The 26,617-nt window shown below is 32.7% G+C and overlaps 4 protein-coding genes across 7 annotated transcripts; 3 read left to right on the forward strand and 1 right to left on the reverse strand.

The window, feature by feature from the left end:
* Positions 1-34: 34 nt before the first annotated feature.
* On the forward strand, positions 35-26,466 carry LOC123229121 (pentatricopeptide repeat-containing protein At1g12300, mitochondrial-like). 2 transcript variants are annotated; one of them, XM_044654727.1, is made up of 2 exons: positions 35-1,503; positions 1,591-1,915. In XM_044654727.1, exons 1-2 carry the CDS (start codon positions 37-39, stop codon positions 1,762-1,764), a joined length of 1,641 nt encoding a protein of 546 aa, XP_044510662.1. In that variant the 5' UTR covers positions 35-36; the 3' UTR covers positions 1,765-1,915. The 2 variants fall into 2 exon arrangements, 1 of the variants encoding a protein (XP_044510662.1); XR_006504806.1 differs by adding an exon at positions 26,293-26,466 and having other exon boundaries at positions 42-1,842.
* LOC123228727 (pentatricopeptide repeat-containing protein At1g62670, mitochondrial-like) lies at positions 15,784-16,464 on the forward strand. The gene has a single exon (XM_044654192.1). It carries the CDS (start codon positions 15,784-15,786, stop codon positions 16,462-16,464), a length of 681 nt encoding a protein of 226 aa, XP_044510127.1.
* On the reverse strand, positions 16,477-17,859 carry LOC123228728 (GDSL esterase/lipase At1g71691-like). The gene is made up of 5 exons (XM_044654193.1): positions 17,823-17,859; positions 17,622-17,743; positions 17,289-17,528; positions 16,863-17,112; positions 16,477-16,688 (listed from the first exon to the last, which is right to left on the reverse strand). The coding sequence occupies exons 1-5, from the start codon at positions 17,857-17,859 to the stop codon at positions 16,477-16,479; spliced, it is 861 nt and encodes a 286-aa protein (XP_044510128.1).
* On the forward strand, positions 25,317-26,466 carry LOC123229128 (pentatricopeptide repeat-containing protein At1g63080, mitochondrial-like). Of its 3 annotated transcripts, none has more exons than XM_044654740.1 (3): positions 25,317-25,480; positions 25,661-25,690; positions 25,748-26,207. In XM_044654740.1, exons 1-3 carry the CDS (start codon positions 25,381-25,383, stop codon positions 26,185-26,187), a joined length of 570 nt encoding a protein of 189 aa, XP_044510675.1. In that variant the 5' UTR covers positions 25,317-25,380; the 3' UTR covers positions 26,188-26,207. The 3 variants fall into 3 exon arrangements, with proteins under 3 accessions (XP_044510675.1, XP_044510673.1, XP_044510674.1); XM_044654739.1 differs by adding an exon at positions 26,292-26,466 and having other exon boundaries at positions 25,318-25,480; positions 25,661-26,119; XM_044654738.1 differs by having other exon boundaries at positions 25,661-26,207.
* Positions 26,467-26,617: the final 151 nt, after the last annotated feature.

The raw sequence follows: 26,617 nt of genomic DNA on the forward strand, positions 1-26,617 counted from the left end.
TTTTCTCTTGATGAAGCTTTTTATTCCTTCAATTATATGATTCATATGCACCCAACTCCTGCTATGTCTTCCTTCAGTATTTTGTTTTCTGCACTTGTTAAGAAAAAACATTTTGTTCAACTTCTTGTGATATACACGAGATTCATTTCAGCTGGGTTGTTGCCGGATTTCTTTATTTTGAATATTTTAATTGATTGCTTAAGCAAAATGGCACGCGATTCTGATGGTTTTGTAGTTCTTGGGAGTATTTTTAGGAGGGGTTTTTACCCAAACGCTTTGACTTTTAACAATCTGATTAATGGTCTTTGTATGGCGGGCAAGATTGAGAAGGCCATTGAATTTTTTAGGAAAATGGTTTCGGTTGGTTGTAGACCGAATGTGGTTACAGTTGGGACTTTGATTACTGGGTTGTGTAGAACTGGTAATGTCACTGTTGCCCTTCAGTTGTTTGAAGAAATGAATAACGGGAATGGTGAATTTGGTGTCATTTGTAAGCCTGATATTGTTTGCTATACTACAATTATTGATGGTCTTTGCAAATATGGGTTAGTAGACCAGGCAAAGAAACTGTTTTCACAAATGAAGGCCAAGGGCATTAATCCAAACGTGATTACTTACACCACTTTAATTTATGGTTTGTGTAATACATCTATTTGGGAGGAGGCTAAAACTTTGTTTATAGAGATGTTGGAGGAAGGTGTAAAACCTGATGTGGTGACATTTAGCGTGGTAATTGATAAGCTCTGTATCAATGGAAAGATGGACGAAGCCAATGGGTTGTTCCAACTAATGATTAATAGAGGTGTTTGTCCCGACACAATAACTTATAACAGATTTTTGAGTGGTTTTTGCTTGGCAGGTCAAATTGATGATGCTAGAAGGCTATTTGATTCCATGGCAAGTGTGGGGTGTAAGCCTGATGTTTTTAGCTACAATATTTTGATGGAGGGTTTATGCTTGACAAATAAAATTGATGATGCCAAGGAACTTTTAGCCTCAATGTTGAGTATGGGATGCACACCTGATGTAGTTAGCTATAATACTCTGATCAATTGGTATTGCAAGAATCGAAAAATTGATGAAGCCTTGAATCTTTATGAGGAAATGACTTCAGAGGGAGTTAGGCCAGGTGTTGTTACTTATAATACCTTGCTATCTGGGCTTTTTATGAACGGTAATGTCAGACATGCAAAAAAGCTATTTGGTAAGATGCAACTTAGTAATTTGTTTCCCGATTTATTTACGTATAATATTCTTATTGATGGGTATTGCAAAAATGGTTGTGTTTTGGAGGCTGTTGAGCTGTTCCATACTTTAATAAATGGAAACATTCAACCTAACATCACAACTTTCAACTGTTTCATTAATGGGTTGTGCAAAACAGGGAGAATCAATATTGCTTGGGAAATGTTCAACAGATTACATAGTAATGGCTTCGTTCCAGATGTTATTACATATAACATTATAATGCATGGATTTTGTAAGGAAGGAAAGTTAGAAATGGCAAGTAAATGTTTCTCAGATATGGAGCAAAATGGTGTTGCGCCAAATTTGGTCACTTTCAATACGCTTATGTCTGGTTTCTTGCAGAATAATGAGACTTTAAAAGTGGTGGAACTTCTTCACAAAATGAAAGAGAGAAATGTGAAACCAGATGCATCCATAGGTTCAATAATATTAGATTTACTGGGAAAGCATGAAGATTATCGTGAAGTCCTGAATTTGCTACCATCCTTTTCAACCCAAGAGCCAACAGGATGTTGATTGTTGAGTAAGTGCATTTTCCAGGGGAGTATAGCTTATCAAGAGAGCCCTGGCAAACGTTAAAGTTTCCATGTAAGGGTGTGTGCCAACATTGTAGTGGTGATTGTATTTATGTGAATCCATTAATGAAGAAGTCATATAATTGAAGTTATAGATTTTGTCTTCGTCTATGTTGATTTGGCTTGACTACCAAGTTGCTATATTAGTATACATCTTTGTTTCTGACAGTTGCCTATTTTTGTTTTCAAAGGAAAATACTGACAAAGATGCTCGTAAGGTTGTAGATGGTTTAGCACCTAAGGCCACTGATCAAAATGATGCTATTGAGAAATGGTATGAGCATGAATGTCTCATCTGAGTACTCTTAGTGCTATTTGTAATATACATACATAAATATAGTCTCTTCATTTGTTCGTTTTTACCAATCAATGTTAGTAGGAATCTTTATTTCTTTGGGGAGATGAATCCCCTTAATGAAGTCTCTAGTAAGAAGTCTCTAGTATGATGATGCTGCCTTCCTGGTAGAAGGGAATCTCTCTTGTGATCCATCACTAGAGGCTCCTTGAGAGGTTTCGATACATTTACTTCTCTTGAGCAGGGCCCAGCTCTTTTTCAGAAGATTGAGCCTCAAGCTCGGCTCGGGCTTGCAAGCACGGTGGAACATGAGTTAAGGTTTGGCTGACTTCTTGATTTTAAGTTTGTGATTGGCTCGTACTTATCTTGGGTTCATGTGTACTAACCAAACTTTGCTCGGGTTCACATCACTCGGCTTCGAGCTCATCTTTTGGACTCATGTCAAAACTAGAGTTCTCTCTTCTCAGCATCATTAACAATTAGATTATAAATTTACATGAGGAACTATTAATTATGGTGTCAACAACACTAGTGTGCAACAAATTATAAAGTAGTTTCTCACTTTGCATGATGTTATAAAGTAGTTACTAACTTTTCCCACCAAACACCAAAAAGAAAAATAAAAAAGAAATTATAAAGTTCACATTTACAAAATGATAAAAGTGCCTTCAATTATTCATATATCGACCAATAGAAAAAGCTACATTTCACACTAATTATGTTAATGGCAATCATACAAATCCCTTAAGTGTGGTGGAGCACTAACTGGAGAACCATCAGAATCTCGACAAAGTATACTAGCAAAGTAGCAAGGCTAAATCAGAATCCATTCACTTAAATCACATGATACTCAATAACCCTAAAATGCAATAGAAAATAAAAGAGAAAGAAGAGAATAACAAATCGTTATTAAAATGTATATAACACCTAAAAGTAACATAATCCAAATAAACCTATCAAAAAAAAAAAAAAGAAAGGGTAAACCAATTAAATTAGTATTAAATAGTATTCCTTTCATGAAGAGCAATATTATATGTACATAATTTTTGTACATAATTTGGATACATAGATGGTATATCATTAAATAGTATTATTGTTTCAGATAATCACAAAATTATCTTTGTGAAAACAGTTACACAACAATAACATCTACATTTAAAAATTAGTACAAAGAAGGATCAATTCTACGCAAGATATGCATCAGTCATATTTTTCTGATATGGTTACACAGTAATAACATCCATAGTCATATTTTTTCTGATATCTACTTCTAATTTTTGTCCCTATAATTCCAACACTTCTAAACTACTTCTAATTTATTCTGGCCTTGGGTGGGAATAAACTTTTTGGCCTTTTAATTAATATGCCCTTGAAAATTGTAGGTGTTCTTTATAATGAATAAAAATCAAAACTATATTTACTCTAAGTTGAAATTTAGGCAATGCTTTAATTTTTTTGTCTATGTGGCTGAAATTTTGAGCGGAGCATGATTCTTTGTTAACAAGTTTGCTTACCAATTAGCGTTAAATATTTTGGAATCTATATAACTTTTTTTTAATTTTCTTACTCTCAATTCCTTTTTAATTTTCTTCTTCAATGGCTTTTTATGTTCTTCCTCGGTATTGATTCTTTTTCTTCTTTGATGACTTTTTTTTTCTTTTTTTGGTGTCACTTGATCATGAGTTGACCATTCTAGATGCAAGTTGAGCACAAGTCATCCACCCTTCTCCATAGTGTTTACATTGCTTAAGCTTCCATAGACTTGTATACTTTGCATTATTTTCTTTTTTATTTTAATTTTTAAAATAGTATAATTTGTTTGTGTCTTTTAATTAAAGGAAAAAGTGCTAAAGCGCGTTTAAGAGGGAAAAAAACGAAGTATGACTTGTAAATTGTAGGTGTCTTTTATAATGAATAAAAATCAAAATTATATTTGCTCAAAGATGAAATTCATGCAATGCTTTAATTTTCTTATCTATGTGGCAGAAAATTTAAGTAAAGTATGATTATTTGTTAACAAGTGTGCTCACCAATTACCATTAAATATTTGAGAATCGATAATTTTTTTAAAATTTTCTTTTTCTCAATTATTTATATTTACACATTGAAAATTTTATTAGAAGTTTGCATGATTACATTAAGGGTTGTCTCACTTTGTTTGTTCTGTTTCCCTTAAGAAACCGAGAGAAAATAAAATATTATTCATAATAAATTAAAGGCCAAAAGACTTATTCCCACCTAAGATTTAGTCCATTCTCAAACTCTCACCGCAATGTTTTAAAAATTAAAATGCTCACTCATCATTCAACTTTTAGTGAAATTTTCTATTAGAATTATAGGTTAAAACGTAAATTAATCAATAATATTAAATAATATAAAATTTTATATAATTTTTATCATTAGTTTGTAAAACTAATAATTTCCTCCTAAGATTGAGTTTTGAAACGTTATATTCTGCCCCATAGGGTTAATAATTTCTAACTACCTTCTCTTTTCGTGATTGAGCAATCCATCTTCGACTATCTTCCCTTCGTGGTCTTCGTCATCTCTAGGTTATCATTGTCATCAAATGGAGAAGGAAAGTCTAGTCATCCTTCATCCAAACAAAGATGAAGATGAATCACCTTTATCTTCTTCTAGACAATGACAAATCATTTAGGCGAAGAGAATTCGACTTTGCCTAGATGCAAATCCTTTGTCATCTGGATGAAGACTTCGCCGTTGAGAGGAGAAAAAGAGGTGTTATTGTCCATCGTTGATGGCGGAGAAAGAAGATGGCTTGACCAAAGTCGGTTGTCGAAGAATAAAAGGAAAATTTTGAAACCCTGGGGGAAAATATAAGTTTTTAAAATTTAATTTCGGGAGAAATTATTAGTTTTCTAAATCAAGGGAGGGAAATAATATAAACTTTTATATTTTTTAATATTACTGGTTAAATGATATTTTTACCTTTAACTCTAATAAAAAATTTTAACAGAAGTTGAATAATAAGTAGATATTTGAATTTTTAAAATATGGTGGATGAATGTTTCAGAATAGACTAAACTTGGGGTGGGAATAGTCTTTTGGCCTAAATTAAATCAGGCGACGCTTGTTTCTTCTTTTAAGTTGCAGTTTAAACTTGTTTGAAGGGATGTGCCAGTGTTGCCCGTCCATTTTCAAGAACTTATTCTTGTGTGTATCTTTAAATTTTCTTGAATTTTTATTATCCTTACATATTGCTGTCTACATAATTAAACATAAATAATATTTTATATATATTATTAATTTATTTCTTCAATTTAATCCATAGGATTGAGTAGGGAAAAAGATTATTTCTCACCCAAATTTTAGTCTAATATCAAAATTATACTCACAATAGTTAAAAAATCCAAACATCCACCTAAGGACTAACTATCATCCAAATTTTTAGTTAGGGTAAGGGTAAAATTGTTAATTTATCTACAAACCTTAAAACTTTGAAAATTTTATCATTTTCTCCCTAGGTTTTCAAAACTAACACTTCAACCCATTCTCAAAGTTTGAAAAGTTTAGATTTCACCCCTAGGGTCTGCTTCTTTCTTTGACCACTATCATTCCGACCGACGGTCAAGATTTTCCATCTATCTTCCATCTCTGGTTATGAAGGACAATGAAGGATGACCCTTTATTATGCAAATTTGAACAATAAAGTATCGTCTAGATCTATAAGAAGAGACGAAGGATGACGAAGCGTCATCTTTTGTCACGTCAAGACGATGAGACGAAGGACGACAAAACATCATCCTCTGTCTCTTCTTACAAATTTGGACGAGGCTTCATCATTCAGATTTGGACAACGAAGGGTCCTTCTTCGCTATCCTTCGTAGCCAGAGAAGACCTGCACTTCTTCTTGATCTCCAGTCGATTTCCTAAGCCATTAGACAAGAAACCTCAAAAGGGGGAAAAGTGAATTTTTTGAAGTTTAATCTTAGGGGTAAATGTGTGTTTTTTAAACTAAGGGTGGAATGACATAAAGTTTTTAGGTTTTAGGGTTTATAGATAAAATAATGATTTTACCTTTGTCTCTAACTGAAAATTTAGATTATAGTTAGCCTATGGACAACTATTTGGGTTTTTCATTTGACATGAATATGATTTTGAATTTTGGCTAAAACTTTGGTAGAAAATGGTCTTTTTCTCGATTGAATAATCTTGAAATAAAATAAAAAATCAACAATTAAATCATCCAATCACATAATATCACATCATTATATATAAATAAATTAATAAAATTATTTGTACATATAATTTTATTTATTAAATATAGGGAAATAGACAATTTTCCACCCAAGTTTTAGTCCATATTCAAAATTATATCCATGACAGATAAAAAACTTAAATATTCACTTATAGGCTAACTATTGTCCAAATTTTTACTTAGAAGTAAGAGTAAAATTATTATTTTACCCATAAACCCTAAAACCTAAAAAATTTATATCATTTTCACCCCTTAGTTTAGAAAACTCACATTCACCCGTCTTGATTAAACTTTGAAAAATTCACTTTTTTCCTCTTTCCACGTTTCATTTTCAGTGAATTAGGGAACTGGTAGATGATGGGAAGAAACGAAAGTCTTTTTTGATGAAGGATGACTCGTGTCATCCAGATCGGGAAGACTCAAAAAGAAGGATGATGCTTTATCATCGAGTCTGGATGGTTGTACTTCATCGTCTTTCATAGTTAGATCTAGAAGATGAATGAAAAACATCGGCCGTTAGTCAAAATGATGGTGACTGGAGAAGGAAACAAATCTTAAAGGTAAAATCTAAACTTTTCAAACTTTGAGAATAGATTGAAGTGTTAGTTTTTAAAACCTGGGGGAAAAATGATATCAATTTCAAAGTTTTAAGATTTATAGGTAAAATAACGATTTTACCCCTATCCTTAAATGAAAATTTGGATGGTAATTAGTTTATGGGTGGGTATTTGGGTTTTCTATATGTCATAGGTATGATTTTGAGATTAGACTAAAAGTTGGGTGGGAAATAGTCCTTTCCCTTAAATATATTACTAATTGTGAATATGCAAAATGAAGTGCCTTATTAATGTACGTGATAGAAAAATTTCGATTCTTGATTAACAGTGTGGTAGTTTTCATGTTAAATTTTGATTAGGGAAATTATAAAAAATAACCAAAATACCCTCCTACTAAGCAAAAATGCCCAAAGTCACTATTTTCAAGCAAAAATACCCAAATTCACTATTCCTAAGCAAAAATGCCCATGACTTTTTCTAAAATGACAAAATTACCCTTCCCTTCATTTATATAAACCTCCTCACTCACTAGAAGGGGTTAAATAAAATTTTATTAAAATTAGGGGGTATTTTGATATTAAACATTATAAATTTCTCAATAAAATTTTAGGAATAGATAATTGAGGGGTCAAACAAAATGTTATTAAAATTTAGGGGGCATTTTGATATTTCGATTTATATTTTTCAGATTTCTGAAGAATTTTTCGATTGTTGTCATTCTAGGGTTTTTCAACTTTTAGAATTCGAATTTCAGTTTCGTTTTTTTGAATTTCACCATTTTACGATATATCGACTCGGTTTTTCAGATTTCCAAAGAATTTTTCGATTCTTGCCATTCTAGGGTATTTCAACTTTTAGAATTTGAATTTCAGTTCCGTTTTTTCGAATTTTACCGTTTTACAATATATCGACTCGTATTTTTCAGATCTCTGAAGAATTTTTTGATTGTTGTCATTCTAGGGTTTTTCAACTTTTAGAATTTGAATTTCAGTTTTGGTTTTTCAAATTTCACCATTTTACGATATATCGACTCGTATTTTTTAGATTTTTGAAGAATTTTTCGATTGTTGTCATTCTAGGGTTTTTCAACTTTTAGAATTCAAATTTTAGTTTTGTTTTTCGAATTTCACCGTTTTACGATATATCGACTCGTATTTTTCAGATTTTCAAAGAATTTTTTGATTGCTGTCATTCTAGGGTTTTTCAACTTTTAAAATTCGAATTTCAGTTTCATTTTTTTGAATTTCATCGTTTTACGATATATCGAGTCATTTTTTCAGATTTTTGAAGAATTTTTTGATTGTTGTCATTTTAGGGTATTTCAACTTTTAAAATTTGAATTTCAGTTCCGTTTTTTCGAATTTTACCGTTTTACGATATATCGACTCGTATTTTTCAGATTTCTAAAGAATTTTTTTATTGTTGCCATTCTAGGATTTTTCAACTTTTAGAATTTGAATTTCAGTTTTGATTTTTTGAATTTCACCGTTTTACGATATATCAACTCGTATTTTTCAGATTTCTGAAGAATTTTTTGATTGTTGTCATTCTAGGGTTTTTGAACTTTTACAATTCGAATTTCAGTTTCGTTTTTTGAATTTCACTATTTTACGATATATCGACTCGTTTTTTCAAATTTCTGAAGAATTTTTTGATTGTTGCAATTCTAGGGTATTTCAACTTTTAGAATTTGAATTTGAATTTCGTTTTTTTGAATTTCACTTTTTTACGATATATTGACTCATATTTTTCAGATTTCTGAAGAATTTTTTATTATTGCCATTCTAGGGCATTTCAACTTTTAGAATTCAAATTTCAGTTTCGTTTTTTTGAATTTCATCGTTTTAGGATATATCAACTCATGCTTAATAGTAACATCACTCAAATTACATATAGAATGAAATCAAATACATATCTATATATAATGACAGATAAAGTACATCGTACACATACGCACATACAATAAATATATACATACGAACATATGAAGAACGATAAATAAATAATGAGCTAACTAAATATACATCCGTGAGCTACTCGATATACTGAAAATACAACTGCGACACTAAACATCGACGCATAGAGGTAGACGAGTCTCGAGGAGAATCGACGCTCCATGACAACGCCAAACACTCAAAAAAACGTAACATAAACACGTCGCAGTCACCGGAGCCCAATCCCTGCTGAGGGACATTCGTCACTCTATACAAAGCAAGGGAATCACATCGTGGAGTCCTCCCAAAAGCTATCCAAAAACTCATCGCCTCTAATAACGTGGGTATAAATGTCATATACGGTTGCATGCGCTGCTCAAGAGACCCCATATTCCCCGAATATGATACCTCTGAATCGTATACCGTAATCGATCACTCACGAAAATCTATAACTTCGGCGACCCAATGTGTGTTGTCGAAGTTTATAGGGATGTAAACCTATAAACAGTGACAAATTTTAGTTAATTATCGTTGTCATCAACCAATTCAATGTAATAGAAATATATATATATACTATACCTGATCGACCATCCCCCATGGTTTGTACAATAATCCCAGGGTGTACGCTACCTCAACCATCCTCGTGAAAAGCCCCAAAAACTCAAACTTGTCAATCGGTGTGGTCTGCCAACTCTTCCAGGCTATCTCAATATGGCCTCCAAAGAATGTGTGGGCAGTCATCAAATGCTATGAGATAGTCGCACAGTAATTGTCCTGATACCGACGTAATAAAGCCAAAAAAGAATCCACATGCTAAAATGGTATAAACAAGTTCACGTGTTAGTTATTGATAAATATATCAAACTTTTTACCAAATTATATAGTATAGACAACTTACATCGTCGGTCAGCCACTGACGCAACTCTACCACAAGCCACTAAAAACTATCTTTCGACTTCAACTCGATGAAGTAGACATCATGTGCGTCGAAAACTGTAGCTTTGGTGTACCACGTGAGGAAAGATTCCTCACGCTCTGAGGCAAAGGATGGAATGGTCCTAAGTTATCGTTTCGCCCTTCCTTTAAGTGGATTTGTATACGGGGTGCAAACCAGTGGACCCTTTTGGATGATCTGGCCATGTGCTGTACGAATCAGCTGCATGATCCCAAAAAACAATTAATTCATCATTCCATCCTACGTAACAATTAGCATTAATCAATTTATTTTACCTTCTTCATGTATGCAGGAGGAGGTTTAGCCAGAGAATCCTGAATCACGGTCAAGTCCACCACACGTGCTCCCTCGACGGACTGAAAAATTGTAATTTTGAACATCTCAGTGACCAATATATACGAATATTCATATACTAAGTATAATTGATATACCTCAATATGGATGGCCTTAGAAACGTCCTCTTGGAAGTCCTCCTCCTGTGAACCAATATCCACTATCTTTTTGGTCAAGCTCGGGATATCAACAAGTAACCATAATCGCTCGTCCTGAAAAAGAGTCAAAACATCATTAAATAAACAATATAATTGAAAAGACAAATCGATCAATGACATTTTTTAAAAAAAGTTAACCTCAACTTTCAGGGAAGGTGTTCGGGGAGAACCCTCGATCGATAATATATCAATGCCGGTTCCCTATATGCATGAAAATAATAAAATGGTAGATGATATTTCATATAAAATATAATATCTATAATAATTATCATACCTCAAGTGAAGGATCTGAAGTAACTAGAGATCTGATCGGATAACCTTTATGAGGAAGACCTTATACGAATATATATACCCTATATTAATCGATAACCGAACAATCATAAAAATAAAGTTCCATTGATAAGTGACATACCTCAGCTCAGACATGTGATGCAGTAACAGAAGGGCTAACCGGTGCCTCCTCCTGGCAACTACCCTAAGATAATAGTAATAATAACGTAATCAGTGACATTTCATATATAACAATACTATAATATAATAATGACATTTAACATTAAATATAAATTTGAAATGTCATACAGACCTCGTGTGACTGATGGGATGGTGTTGCGGTATCAATGAGGGATGTCGTCAGATATCGTCGCCCCTCTCTTGTACGAATGTAATAATAGTTGTCAGAATAATAACACTGTTGTCATTTTTTATAAGTAATAAATTAGAAGTGGTTTAACAACCTGAGCGACGAGGGCTAGATATGTACGCATGACGATGTCCTCCAGACGAGTCATACGATCCTATAATCGTGTCATATCGTCAAGTAATCGAGTCATCTGGGAAGAGATATCATCACAAAAACTAGATATCTCACGTAAAATCGTAGCACCCCAGTGCGCTAATATAGCATCTAATGTAGAAATACTAGGTGATACGAATGGGGGACACTACTCGGTGGCATGATGGGTAGACCGGTCCTCTACTCCAGGATGGTCTGTTGTCTGTAGGCTTTGAACTATAGGGGAACATATAGGCTGCTCCATAATAGGAGGCTGAATAAGCTCCTCATGTGTCTCAAAAGTCTGGACGGGTACATCTGAAGGTCCTGAGTATGGAGAAGGCCTATCTCTGATCACGAGAGGAACCGAAGAAGATGAGGAGGAATCAACATAAGGTAAACCGATGTACTCGTGAATCTCAACATACCATGGTAAACCCGACTCAATCAATGATGAACGAAGAGGGAATGTGACATCCTCCTAATGATAAAGATATGTAAGTCAAAATAATTGCAACATATAATGAATTAATCGACTTATTAATTAACGAGTACATACCGGATCACTAGTGAAAATATGACCTATATGAGTCCAACTAGGGACGTCTCGCGTATGCCACCTGAACATCCGTAGGGACGCATAGGGATCAACAAGGTCAATCCAATCGTATAATCCAATACTGCAATATAATCATTTACGATTTAAATAAATCAATTCATATTTTTTCCAATTAATATATATAATCAATAAATTTAAACTAACCTGAAATGCGAAAGGAAATCCGTAGAGGTCGTATCTACGCATCTCAGGCATCAATTCAGAGCACACTCTGTCACTCGCCTGTGACATAGACTCGTATGTCATCTGCCATACGAGGACATCCCAGGGGTAGGATTTAAATCTGTCCAGATGATTGACCAACTGTAAATACTTTGAAGACACCTTCTTTTGTTGATCATTCCTTAACAAAACCATGTGAAGAACATACAATAAGGCCATCTTGACAGTGTCAATATCGTCATCCCCTCATGGCCTCGACAAGAAAACAAGCTCTAGGTCATGATACTGCACCTTCGGATAACCTTGAAAGTACGTATCTTTGATCCTATGTCTAAAGGAGCAAGGAATATATGAAGAGATATCAATGCGTCGACTAAATGAAAGACCCATCACCAAAGCAAACTCAAACGGGCTAAAACGAACATCAACCCCGCTAATCCGAAACCAAAACTCGTTTTTGGCAGAGAATCGATATAGCTGCCGCAATAGAAATGAATGAACTAATATACCAGAGAATTTGGTCTCGGGTAAATGAAGAAGATATCCTAAACATGTCCTCTAAAAAATACGAGTCGATATATCGTAAAACGGTGAAATTCAAAAAAACAAAATTCAAATTCAAATTCTAAAAGTTGAAATACCCTAGAATGGCAACAATCAAAAAATTCTTCAGAAATCTGAAAAATACGAGTCGATATATCGTAAAACAGTGAAATTCAAAAAGAGAGAACTAAAATTCGAATTCTAAAAGTTGAAAAACCCTAGAATAACAACAATCAAAAAATTCTTCAGAAATCTGAAAAATACGAGTCAATCTATCGTAAAAAGATTAAATTCGAAAAAATAAAACTGAAATTCGAATTCTAAAAGTTGAAAAACCCTAGAATGGCAACAATCGAAAAATTCTTCGAAAATCTAAAAAATAGGAGTCGATATATCATAAAACGGTGAAATTCTAAAAAACGGAACTGAAATTCGAATTCTAAAAGTTGAAATACCCTAGAATGGCAACAATAAAAAAATTCTTCAAAAATCTGAAAAGTACGAGTTGATATATCGTAAAACGGTGAAATTCTAAAAAACGGAACTGAAATTCGAATTCTAAAAGTTGAAATACCCTAGAATGGCAACAATAAAAAAATTCTTCAAAAATCTGAAAAGTACGAGTTGATATATCGTAAAACGGTGAAATTCTAAAAAACGGAACTGAAATTTGAATTCTAAAAGTTGAAAAATCCTAGAATTGCAACAATCGAAAAATTCTTTGAAAATCTGAAAAATATGAGTCGATCTATCGTAAAACGGTGAAATTCGGAAAAAATGGAACTGAAATTCGAATTCTAAAAGTTGAAATACCCTAGAATGACAACAATCAAAAAATTCTTCAGAAATCTGAAAAATACGAGTCGATCTATAGTAAAATGGTGAAATTCTAAAAAACATAACTGAAATTTGAATTCTAAAAGTTAAAATACGTTAGAATGGCAACAATTGAAAAATTCTTCAGAAATCTAAAAAATACGAGTCGATATATCGTAAAACGGTGAAATTCAAAAAAACGAAACTGAAATTCAAATTCTAAAAGTTGAAATACCCTAGAATGGCAACAATTAAAAAATTCTTCAGAAATCTGACAAATACGAGTCGATATATCGTAAAACGGTGAAATTCAAAAAAAGAGAACTAAAATTCGAATTCTAAAAGTTGAAAAACCCTAGAATAACAACAATCGAAAAATTCTTCAGAAATCTGAAAAATACGAGTCAATCTATCGTAAAACGATGAAATTTGAAAAAATAAAACTGAAATTCAAATTCTAAAAGTTGAAAAACCCTAGAATGGCAACAATCGAAAAATTCTTCGAAAATCTAAAAAATAGGAGTTGATATATCGTAAAACGGTGAAATTCTAAAAAACGGAACTGAAATTCGAATTCTAAAAGTTGAAATACCCTAGAATGGCAACAATAAAAAAATTCTTCAAAAATCTGAAAAGTACGAGTTGATATATCGTAAAACGGTGAAATTCTAAAAAACGGAACTGAAATTCGAATTCTAAAAGTTGAAAAACCCTAGAATGACAACAATCAAAAAATTCTTTGGAAATCTAAAAAATACGAGTCGATATATCGTAAAACGGTGAAATTCGAAAAAACGGAACTAAAATTCGAATTCTAAAAGTTGAAATACCCTAGAATGGTAATAATCTGAAAATTCTTAGAAAATCTGAAAAATACGAGATCATTACATCGTAAAATATGTTCGAAAGGCACAAAAATAGAAAAATTTAATCTCAAATTCGAAAACTACATATTTAAAAATCTTAAAACAAAAAAAACAGATATAAAATTCGAAAACTACAAGTCGAGAAACCCTAGATGTGAAAAATATCGATTTACCCCTTGAGAAAATTTCTATTACAAACAGGTCCAAGATTTATCCCTTGCCCCTAAGTAATTTTTGAATCTATTACTGCCCCTGCAGTTTCAAAATAGTTAATTTTCACCCCAACCCACCAGCAGCCCACTGTTACATGGGAAATTTCAGAAACGCCTACAGTGGACTAAACTATTGCGACCAGATCCCTAATTTTTTAAAAAATCGGCTTAACCCCCCACTCCCACTGTCACAGTGGGAGTGTTCTTCATCACAATGGGAAAGTGTTAGAGTGCCGAATGCTTCGGACAGATTTTTCGGCCAAAAATCGGTCATTTCGGCTTCCAATTTCAACATAAATCGAATCTATATAGGCTATAACACAAAACCCCTCAATCAATTCAACGAAAACAACCAAGAATCAAAACATATTAAGAATTGTTTAAAATCGAAACCCTGAAGTTTCAAACCGCAAAATCTCACTCAAATCTCAATAATATGAACAAGAATTTGATTCAAACAAGATTACGGAAGATATACTAACCTTCTTGACCATTTTCGCTCGTCGGAAAGCCAGAAAATAGACGAAAATCGGCTTGACAGTGGGACAACAGTGGGCGACGGTTGACAGTAGGGAAAAAGTCTATTTTTCTTTGGATTTGCACAGTGACAGTGGACGTTTCACAGTGGAAAATATGAAATTTTGCCTTGTTCATATATAGGGGTAGTTTAGACATTTCACAAATATTGAGCATTTTTGCTTTAATCTGAATTTTTTAGACAATTTCACTTAAGCCCCCTTACTTTTGCCTATTTTTTATAATTTCCCTTTTGATTAATATATTTTTAATTAATAATGAAAATATTTCCTTCATTCCATTGATAACAATTATCATATCTTATATTTTGTTGTGATATTTATGTATCAAAATTAAAGTTGAACAAGAACAAAAAGTGTTGGTGTATGTATTTATAATTTTTGACTTTTAATCAGTTAGTTCTTCTGTTTTTAAATATGCAAATTTGCAGAGCTGCTCAAAGGGAAATTTGAAGAGAAACTATATATTGAAAAAGAAATGTTTGACAGTAAAATGTCTTAAAGATGTAGTTCATGCTTTGATAAACCCGAATCGACCTGATTTGTTTCAAAAAAAAATTTAGGGTTTTTTTTTTTTCAAATTTCCTCTAAAAATGTTTCTTAAAACTTCACTTGTTTCTTCAAAATCATCTTTCAATGTTTGATTTTCATCTTCATCTATTCTTTCTTCAGTTTCCCAAAATCAACACAAAAAATCACCACCCAGACACTTCTCCACTCTTAAGCACCATTCTCAACTTTATAATTTCCTTCATGTAAACTGCAGGTCAGGTAACTTTTCTCTTAATGAAGCTTTTGATTCCTTCAATTATATGATTCATATGCACCCAACTCCTGCTATGTCTTCCTTCAGTATTTTGTTTTCTGCACTTATTAAGAAAAAACATTTTGATCAACTTCTTGTGATGTACACGAGATTCATTTCAGCTGGGTTGTTGCCGCATTTCTTTATTTTGAATATTTTAATTGATTGCTTAAGCAAAATGGCACGCGATTCTGATGGTTTTGTTGTTCTTGGGAGTATTTTTAGGAGGGGTTTTTACCCAAACGCTTTGACTTTTAACAATCTGATTAATGGTCTTTTTATGGCGGGCAAGATTAAGAAGGCCATTGAATTTTCTAGGAAAATGGTTTCGGTTGGTTGTAGACCGGATGTGGTTACAGTTGGGACTTTGGTTACTGGGTTGTGTAGAACTGGTAATGTCACTGTTGCCCTTCAGTTGTTTGAAGAAATGAATAACGGGAATGGTGAATTTGGTGTCATTTGTAAGCCTCATATTGTTTGCTATACTACAATTATTGATGGTCTTTGCAAATATGGGTTAGTAGACAAGGCAAAGAAACTGTTTTCAGAAATGAAGACCAAGGGCATTAATCCAAACGTGATTTCTTACAGCACTCTAATTTATGGTTTGTGTAATACATCTAATTGGGAGGAGGCTAAAACTTTGTTTATAGAGATTTTGGAGGAAGGTGTAAAACCTGATGTGGTGACATTTAGCGTGGTAATTGATAAGCTCTGTATCAATGGAAAGATGGACGAAGCCAATGGGTTGTTCCAACTAATGATTAATAGAGGTGTTTGTCACAACACAATAACTTTTAGCCTAAAAACTGAAACAACTACATGCATGGGCATGGCTCTCATTCTAAATTCTTATTAATTGGGTCCAATGTCAAGATTGCTGTATGTTCATGGGATAAACGATGCTTAAGTCGCCCGAGAAGGCCTTCTTTCCAAATAAAATGTTGACAGCTTCTGTTGGATGAAATGCATCCCAAAACACATACTGATCTCTGTTTGGACATGGTGTTTGGAATGGAAGACACATAATTTGTCCTCTGTTTCGCCCGATTTCACAACATCCACGATCTATAACACTAAACCCTGTGTGCAAAAAATAGTTCAAACTAGTGAGGAAGACGTAAATTTGTATCAATATTTTAAATAGCTGAAGATAATATAAAGAAAACGAGAAAAAGTAATTCTGTATATTCAAAATGGGTAAACATAATTTTATTGAATGATAAAATATTAAGTATAGAAGTAGTGTATGCATACCATAGGATCTGTAGTTGACTAACAGATCTACAAACATTCTAGCAATATCGATGTAAATGAATTTTGAACCGGGAAGATTGGCATTAAGATTATTGATCATGGTCTTCACATTTGTATTGAAAGGTAAAACAAGCTGGTTAACTTCTTCTGAGCAGGCACCAAGCTGGTTTTGAGCTAAGATGCTTGGTATGCAGCCCATTCTTCCTAATCCAGCCAGTACAAATTTCCGAGCGCCCATATTGTACAGGCTCTGTATTTGTCATGCACATAATTAGATTAAAAAATTCGTCAGTTTTACTAATAAGTTAGGCTCAGTTGGGTACTATATATAGTTGAATCAAAATCAATCAAAAAGACATGATATAGATTGGTAAAAGTTTTAAAAGTAAAGATTTATGGTGTGTAAACCAGGTTAAGAGATCTTACAGCGAGTTGCTGGATGTATTGTTCAACCAAAAGATCAGCATATTGTTGAGCATTATATTCATTCTTGGTATTGTAATGTGGCATGAGATAGTTGTTCAAGTAGTCATTGCTCCCCATCCCTACAAAGAATATAGATCTTGCGATGGCCCTGGACAAATCAGTTGCCCCAAGATTACCAATAATTTGATCCAGAGTATTTTGGAAGTTCCTTATTTGTTGACTAAACGGTATACGGCCCACCTGATCAAACATTATACGGACAAACTCTTTATAAAAATTTAACTCCTCTATTATCTGCATATGAATTCTTCCTTATAAATGAAGTTTTCTTAAGAAGTTTCTTCCAGTGATGTCAAGGATGCCGGCGGCGGTAGAAGCATAGTTGACTCCATGAAGAACTTGATCTCCAGAAGCTTCAGAGTATGCAGGGATGAAGGGAAGCCCCAGCTCCACAGCTGAATAAATGCATAACACATCAATTAAAACAAATGAGGTTATTATTATAATTAATCCTAGTTACTAAGAGGAAAATACCTTTAAATTGGTAATTATTAAGAGATGATGAAGACATTTAATTTTGCCATTAAGAGCATGTCAAACTGAACTCCTTGTGATTAGTCAGAATGTGAAAATAGATAAGATTAAAGGGAGAAGGACTATTTCCTACCCAACTTTTGATGTGTTTTTAAATTGCCACCCACGGCAGATGGAAATCCACTTTTCCCACCCATGAACAAACTGCCATCCAATTTTTTAGTTAGGGACAGGGGCAAAATCGTCACTTACTATTTAAAACCTTAAAACTTTAAAATTTTACTGTTTCTCCCTCTAGGTTTTAAAAACTAATAACTAACCCATCCTCAAAGTTTGAAAAGTTTAATTTCACCCCTAGGGTTTGCTTCATTCTCCGGCAACCACCGACGCATTTGACCGATCTCCTATCTTGGACTGCAAAGGATGATGAAAGATGACCCTTCGTCGCCCAGATATGGACGATAAAGCGTTGTCTGGGTGGAGCGACGAAGAGAGACCTCTTCGTCGCATGGTGGTGCAACAAAGAGATCTCTATCTCTTCGTCGCATCATGCAACGAAAAGATCTTCGTCTCTTCGTTGCACCGTGCGATGAGGAGATGAAGATCTCTTCGTCGCACTAGGAGAAGGAGGAGGCCGATGAAGGCATCAGAGACGATGTCGACAGCTGAAGTTGAAGAATGGGGGTGAAATTGCTAGTTTTGAAAGTTATGGGGGCGGCTATTTTTTGAAAAATATGGAAACCCTAGGTTTGGGGGTGAAAATGTTAGTTTTCAAAGTTTTAAAACTTTAGGTAAAGTGAAATGTTAGTTTCTAAAACCTAAGGGGGGTGAAGGTAAAACCCTCACATCAATTTTGGGATGAATTTTGCAAATTAAATTGATGGGTATTTTTGTTATTTCATCTAACAAGGGTAAAACAGACATTTTACCCTTATGCAAATAGATATCATTCATATTAATGGCTCATGGGTGGGAAAAGTGGATTTTCATCTGTTGTGGGTGGCAGTTAAGAACGCATCAAAAGTTGGGTGGGAAATAGTCCTCCCTAAGATTAAATGACAAAACAATGTTAGGTTGAAAAGGGTTGGATTGGATCTCACAAATGTAATAAATGTTGGATATTGGTCAAACAAAACAAGAACCCCTAATAATTCAAAAAATCTTAGTACGTATTACTAATAAATTATAATTAGTAGCATTATTAAATATCTAATTATCTGCCGAGAGAAAAGAGAAAGAGATAATTAATTAATATCAATAAATGATGGTCGATTCATCCCATAAATATCAGAATAGATACTTCAAACAACTCACGACAAGCTCACTTTGCGCCAAAGTCACTTTACACTCCATGTGATTTATGAAAAAAGTTAAGCTAGCAACAAAAATTTGTACCAGGAAATTAAAGAAAACACCAACCGCCAAAGCATGAATTTGTAACCGAAAAAAAAAAAACCAATTTGGCTTTTAATATAATAATTAGTTCATGGGTGGGTGTTTGGGTTTTCTATGTGTCATAGGTATGATTTTGAGATTAGACTAAAAGTTGGTTCTTCTATTTTTAAATATGGATCGTCTCTTCTTACAGATGTAAATGACGCTTTGTCATTCAGATTTGGACAACAAAGGGTCGTTTTTCATTATCCTTTGTAGCCAGAGAAGACTTACACTTCTTCTTGATCTCCAGTCAGTTTCCTGAGCCATTAGAAATTAAACATCAAAAGGGGGAAAAGTGAATTTTCTAAAGTTTAATCATGGGGGTAAATGTGAGTTTTTTAAACTGAGGGTGGAATGATATAAAGTTTTTAGGTTTTAGGATTTATGGATAAAATAATGATTTTACCCCTGTCTGTAACTAAAAATTTACATTACAGTTAGCCTATGAATAGCTATTTGGATTTTATATCTGCCATGAATATGATTTTGAATTTCGACTAAAACTTTGGTAGAAAATTGTCTTTTTCCTGATTGAATAATGTTGAAATAAAATAAAAAATAAACAATTTAATCACATAACATCACATCATTATATATAAATAAATTAATAAAATTATTTGTACATATAGTTTTATTTATTAAATATAGGGAAAAGGACAATTTTCCACCCAAGTTTCAGTCTAAATTCAAAATTATATCCACGATAGATGAAAAACTCAAATATCCACTCATGGGCTAACTATCATCCAAATTTTTACTTAGAAGTAATGGTAAAATCATTATTTTACCCATAAACCCTAAAACCTAAAAAATATATCATTTTCACCCCTTAGTTTAGAAAACTCACATTCACCCATTATGATTAAACTTTGAAAAATTCACTTTTTTCCCCCTTTCCAAGTTTCATTTTCGGTGGCTTAGGGAATTGTTAGATGATGGGAAGAAACGAAAGTCTTCTTTGACAAAGGATGACTCTTGTCATCCAGAATGGGAAGACTCAAAAAGAAGGATGATGTTTTATCATCGAGTCTAGATGACTGTACTTCATCGTCCTTCATAGTCAGATCTGGAAGAAAGATGAAAAGCATCGGTCGTTAGTCAGAATGATGGTGGCTGGAGAAGGAAACAAACCTTAGAGGTGAAATTTAAACTTTTCAAACTTTGAGGATGGATTGAAATGTTAGTTTTTAAAACCTGGGGGAAAAATAATATCAATTTCAAAGTTTTAATATTGATAGGTAAAATAACGATTTTACCCCTGTCTTTAACTGAAAATTTGGATGGTAGTTAGTTCATGGGTGGGTGTTTGGGTTTTCTATGTGTCATAGTTATGATTTTGAGATTAGACTAAAAGTTGGGTGGGAAATAGTCCTTTTTCCCTTAAATATATTACTAATTGTGAATATGCAAAATGAAGTGCCTTATTAATGTATGTAATAGAAAAATTTGAAGGGAAACTATATATTGAAAAAGAAATGTTTGACAGTAAAATGTCTTATAAATGTAGTTTCAAAAAAGAAATGTCTTATATACAAAAAAATGTATACATATAGTATTATTATTTTAGATAATCACAAAATTATCTTTGTGAAAACAGTTACACAACAATAACATCTACATTTAAAAATTAGTACAAAGAAGGATCAATTCTACGCAAGATATGCATCAGTCATATTTTTCTGATATGGTGTGGTTACACAGTAATAACATCCATAGTCATATTTTTTCTGATGTCTACTTCTAATTTTTGTCCCTATAATTCCAACACTTTTAAACTACTTCTAATTTATTCTGGCCTTGTGTGGGAATAAACTTTTTGGCCTTTTAATTAATATGCCCTTGAAAATTGTAGGTGTTCTTTATAATGAATAAAAACCAAAACTATATTTACTCTAAGTTGAAATTTAGGCAATGCTTTAATTTTTTTGTCTATGTGGCTGAAATTTTGAGCGAAGCATGATTCTTTGTTAACAAGTTTGCTTACCAATTAGCGTTAAATATTTCGGAATCAATATAACTTTTTTTTAATTTTCTTACTCTCAATTCCTTTTTAATTTTATACATTGAAAACTTACTACAAATTTGTGTGATTACAATAAATTAAATTAAATTAGATGATTGTTTGTTTTATTTCCCTTAAAAAACTAAGAAAAGAAAATATTATTTATTGTTAAAAAATATTATTTTATATATTAGAATATATTCTAAATATATTATTTCCTAAGTTAACAGATATTCTAAATATATGTTTTCCATTTTTATATTATTGTATAATAATTATCTTGATTTGTATTTTCTTATATAAAATTTATGATAGATAGTTTAATATACAAAAAAATACAATTTATTCATATTTTTAGATGGTATCAAAGACAAGCATCCATATGGCATTTTAGTTCAGCTCACTTACGTCTTCATCTCCACATATATGGAAAGTGAAAAAATAAATGGGGAAGAAGAATGAAGCAAAATGGGCATGCATATTCATAAAAGCAAGAATCAAAGCATGAAAGGAAACATACATGAGAAGGTTAGAAGATTACCTACTCCTTTGCTTTAGATGTAGGATGATGGAAGGAGTCTCTCACTTTAAAAAATCTCAAAAAAGTTGCACCTCCAAGCCAAAAACACCCAAACCCGAGGGGTAGAGAGGAGGGAAAGGAATGTTGATTTTGCCATAGAAAGTTTGTTTCAAACGAGCTTAGTTCATCTAAGATAAACTAATGAGCCATTTTTATGTTGGTGGCTAATTAACAATAATGAAATTATTAATCGGTCCTTTAAATTTTTAATTTAAACTACAATCATGCATGCATATCAATTATATATCTTACCTACTCTAATTCCGCTTCACAAACATTTTAACTTTTAAAATGTTACTTTTGTACCTATATAACACTTTATATGATACTAATGTTAAGTATCCTTCGAAAGGTGTTAGCCAATCTCAGATAATATACTCCTTACTCTCAAAAGCTTAGTTTATTAGTGTGACCCTTTAGGTTTACTATGACATAATCATGAGTCTTTTTTTGAACAATCTGAAATACATATGAAAACTCAACGATTATGATAAACATTTAACAATGGGTCATAGCCCCTAAACTACGACGAAAAAACACTTTATTGAACGTAATACCTTTAATCATACATTTCATGTAGATAAGATCTTTCCATAATCTAATCTTGATCAATTTCGGGCTCATGGTTTGTCAAAGTCCTAATTTCAATTCTATACAAATAATCAATTGATATGTTCAAAACACTTAATCAGAAATATCTTTCGTATAACTCTGGCTAGAGATTTTGATTTAAAATATTTATTGACATTTTTTTTGAAACTCAAATATGGGTCAAATCAACAGATATCCTAAACCTAATATTTTTCGAGTCAATGGATTCTATCTTTACCATCATTCATCTGCACATACAAACAACACATAACCAACATGGTCTTTCGTCTTGAAACTATTAGTTTGAGTATTCATGAGCATGAGCTTACCTTTCACATTAAGAAGCAAGTTGCCAACCTTATTTCAAATCATATTGACAACAACCTAATATAGGTATTCCAATGTTTAGATATGTCAGATTGGAACTCGGTCTTTTGAGTTGCATATTCTAGTGTACCTATGATTTTGAACCAAGTTGAAGCAAAGTTGGGTCTTAAACCTTAGAAAGCTACACGTGACTATAGAGTGTGCTCACTAAGTATAGTAACATGTCAAGTATGATTCTAAAGTTTGTCTTGGATGAATCAAGGAAACAATCTACTAGAATTCAGCTAAAGACAACAAAAGAAAGGTTGGAATAGGGAGTGCCTTTCGAGATTGGCGTTGGTAGTATTGAGACCATGGTCTCTCATAGTTTAGGGTGGATGTGATGTGAGCTAGTTTGAGTTTGGATTTTTGTTCTGCCCAAGATTGATATCTCACTAGTATAGTGACACTTTATCTCACCATGTGGATGATTCTTCTTCTTCAATGGCTTTTTATGTTCTTCTTCGGTATTGATTCTTTTTCTTCTTTGATGACTTTTCTTTTCTTTTCTTTTTTTTTTGGGCGTTACTTGATCATGAGTTGACCATTCTAGACGCAATTTGAGCACAAGTCATCCACCCTTCTCCATAGTGTTTACATTGCTTAAGCCTCCATAGACTTGATATACTTTGCATTATTTTCTTTTTTATTTTAATTTTTTAAATAGTATGATTTGTTTGTGTCTTTTAATTAAAGGAAAAAGTTCTAAAGCGTGTTTAAGAGGGAAAAAAACAAAGTATGACTTGTAAATTGTAGGTGTTTTTTATAATGAATAAAAATCAAAATTATATTTCCTCAAAGATGAAATTCATGCAATGCTTTAATTTTCTTACCTACATGGCAGAAAATTTAAGAAAAGTATGATTATTTGTTAACAAGTGTGCTTACCAATTACCATTAAATATTTGAGAATCGATAATTTTTTTTTTAACTTTCTTTTTCTCAATTATTTATATTTACACATTGAAAATTTATTAGAAGTTTGCATGATTACATTAAAGGTTGCCTCACTTTGTTTGTTCTGTTTCCCTTAAGAAACCGAGAGAAAGTAAAATATTATTCATAATAAATTAAATGTCAAAAGACTTATTCCCACCTAAGATTTAGTCCATCCTCAAACTCTCACTCACAATGTTTTCAAAATTCAAATGCTCATTCATCATTCAACTTCTATTAATTTTCTATTAGAGTTATGGGGTTAAAATATAATTAATCAATAATATAATTTTTATGAATGACGACCTTTTATCATCTAGATCTGGACAATGAAGCATCGTCCAGATCTATAAGAAGAGACGAAGGATGACAAAGCATCATCTTTCGTCATGTCTAGACAATGAGACGAAGGATGACGAAGCATCCTTCTTCGTCTCTTCTAACAGATCTAAACGACGCTTCGTCGTTTAGATCTGGACAACGAAGGGTCGTTTTTCATTATCCTTTGTAGCCAAAGAAGACCTACACTTTTTCTTGATCTCCAATCGGTTTCCTAAGCCATTAGAGATTAAACCTCAAAAGGGGGAAAAGTGAATTATTTAAAGTTTAATCATGGGGGTAAATGTGAGTTTTTTAAACTGAGGGTGGAATGATATACAGTTTTTAGGTTTTATGATTTATGGATAAAATAATGATTTGACCCCTATCTCTAACTAAAAATTTAGATTATAGTTAGCCTATGAATAGCTATTTGGATTTTATATCTGCCATGAATATGATTTTGAATTTTGACTAAAACTTTGGTGAAAAATTGTCCTTTTTCTGATTGAATAATGTTGAAATAAAATAAAAAATGAACAATTTAATTATTTAATCACATAATATCACATCATTATATATAAATAAATTAATAAAATTATTTGTACATATAGTTTTATTTATTAAATATAGGGAAAAGGACAATTTTCTACCCAAGTTTCTGTCCAAATTCAAAATTATATCCACGATAGATGAAAAACTCAATCATTCACTCATGGGCTAACTGTCGTCTAAATTTTTACTTAGAAGTAAGGGTAAAATCATTATTTTACCCATAAACCCTAAAACCTAAAAAATTTTTACTTAGAAGTAAGGGCATTAATCCAGACGTGATTACTTACACCACTCTAATTTATGGTTTGTGTAATACATCTAATTGGGAGGAGGCTAAAACTTTGTTTATAGAGATGTTGGAGGAAGCTGTAAAACCTAATGTTGTGACATTTAACGTGGTAATTGATAAGTTCTGTATCAATTGAAAGATGGACGAAGCCAATGGGTTGTTCCAACTAATGATTAATAGAGGTGTTTGTCCCGACACAATAACTTATAACACACTTTTGAGTGGTTTTTGCTTGGCAAGTCAAATTGATGATGCTAGAAGGCTATTTGATTCCATGGCAAGTATGGGGTGTAAGCCTGATGTTTTTAGCTACAATATTTTGATGGATGGTTTATGCTTGACAAATAAAATAGATGATGCCAAGGTAGTTTTAGCCTCAATGTTGAGTATGGGATGCACACCTGATGTAGTTAGCTACAATACTCTGATCAAATGGTGTTGCAAGAATCGAAAAATTGATGAAGCCTTGAATCTTTTTGAGGAAATGACTTCCGAGGGAGTTAGGCCAAATGTTTTTGCTTATAATACCTTGCTATCTGGGCTTTTTAGGAACGGTAATGTCAGACATGCAAAAATGCTATTTGGTAAGATGCAACTTAGTAATTTGCCTCCCAACTTATTTACGTATAGTATTCTTATTGATGGTTATTGCAAAAATGGTTGTGTTTTGGAGGCTGTTGAACTGTTCTATACTTTAATAAATCGAAACATTCAACCTGACACCGCAACTTTCAATTGTCTCATTAATGGGTTGTGCAAAACAGGGAGACTCAATATTGCTTGGGAAATGTTCAACAGATTACATAGTAATGGCTTTGTTCCAGATGTTATTACATATAACATTATAATGCATGGATTTTGTAAGGAAGGAAAGTTAGAAATGGCAAGTAAATGTTTCTCAGATATGGAGCAAAATGGTGTTGCGCCAGATTTGGTCACTTTCAATACGCTTATGTCTGGTTTCTTGCAGAATAATGAGACTTTAAAAGTGGTGGAACTTCTTCACAAAATGAAAGAGAGAAATGTGAAACCAGATGCATCCATAGGTTCAATAATATTAGATTTACTGGGAAAGCATGAAGATTATCGTGAAGTCCTGAATTTGCTACCATCCTTTTCAACGCAAGAACCAACAGGATGTTGGTTGTTGAGTAAAATGCATTTTCCAGGGGAGTATAGCTTATCAAGAGAGCCCTTGCAAACGTTAAAGTTTCCATGTAAAGGTGTGTGCCAACATTGTAGTGGTGATTGTATTTATGTGAATCCATTAATGAAGAAGTCATATAATTGAAGTTATAGATTTTGTCTTCATCTCTGTTGATTTGGCTTGACTACCAAGTTGCTATATTAGTATACATCTTTGTTTCTGACAGTTGCCTATTTTTGTTTTCAAAGGAAAATACTGACGAAGATGCTCGTAAGGTTGTAGATGGTTTAGCACCTAAGGCCACTGATCAAAATGATGCTATTGAGAAATGGTATGAACATGAATGTCTCATCTGTGTACTCTTAGTGCTACTTGTAATATACATACATAAATATAGTCTCTACATTTGTTCGTTTTTACCAATCAATGTTAGTAGGAATCTTTATTTCTTTGGAAAGATGAATCCCCTTGTTGAAGTCTCTAGTAAGAAGTTGGTGGTAGCTGATGCTAAGTTGAACTTCGATGGTGGTGCTGCCTTCCTGGTAGATGGGAATCTCTCTTGTGATCCATCACT

The sequence above is a fragment of the Mangifera indica genome, chromosome 11, assembly GCF_011075055.1.
Source record: "Mangifera indica cultivar Alphonso chromosome 11, CATAS_Mindica_2.1, whole genome shotgun sequence".
NCBI lineage: Eukaryota > Viridiplantae > Streptophyta > Magnoliopsida > Sapindales > Anacardiaceae > Mangifera > Mangifera indica.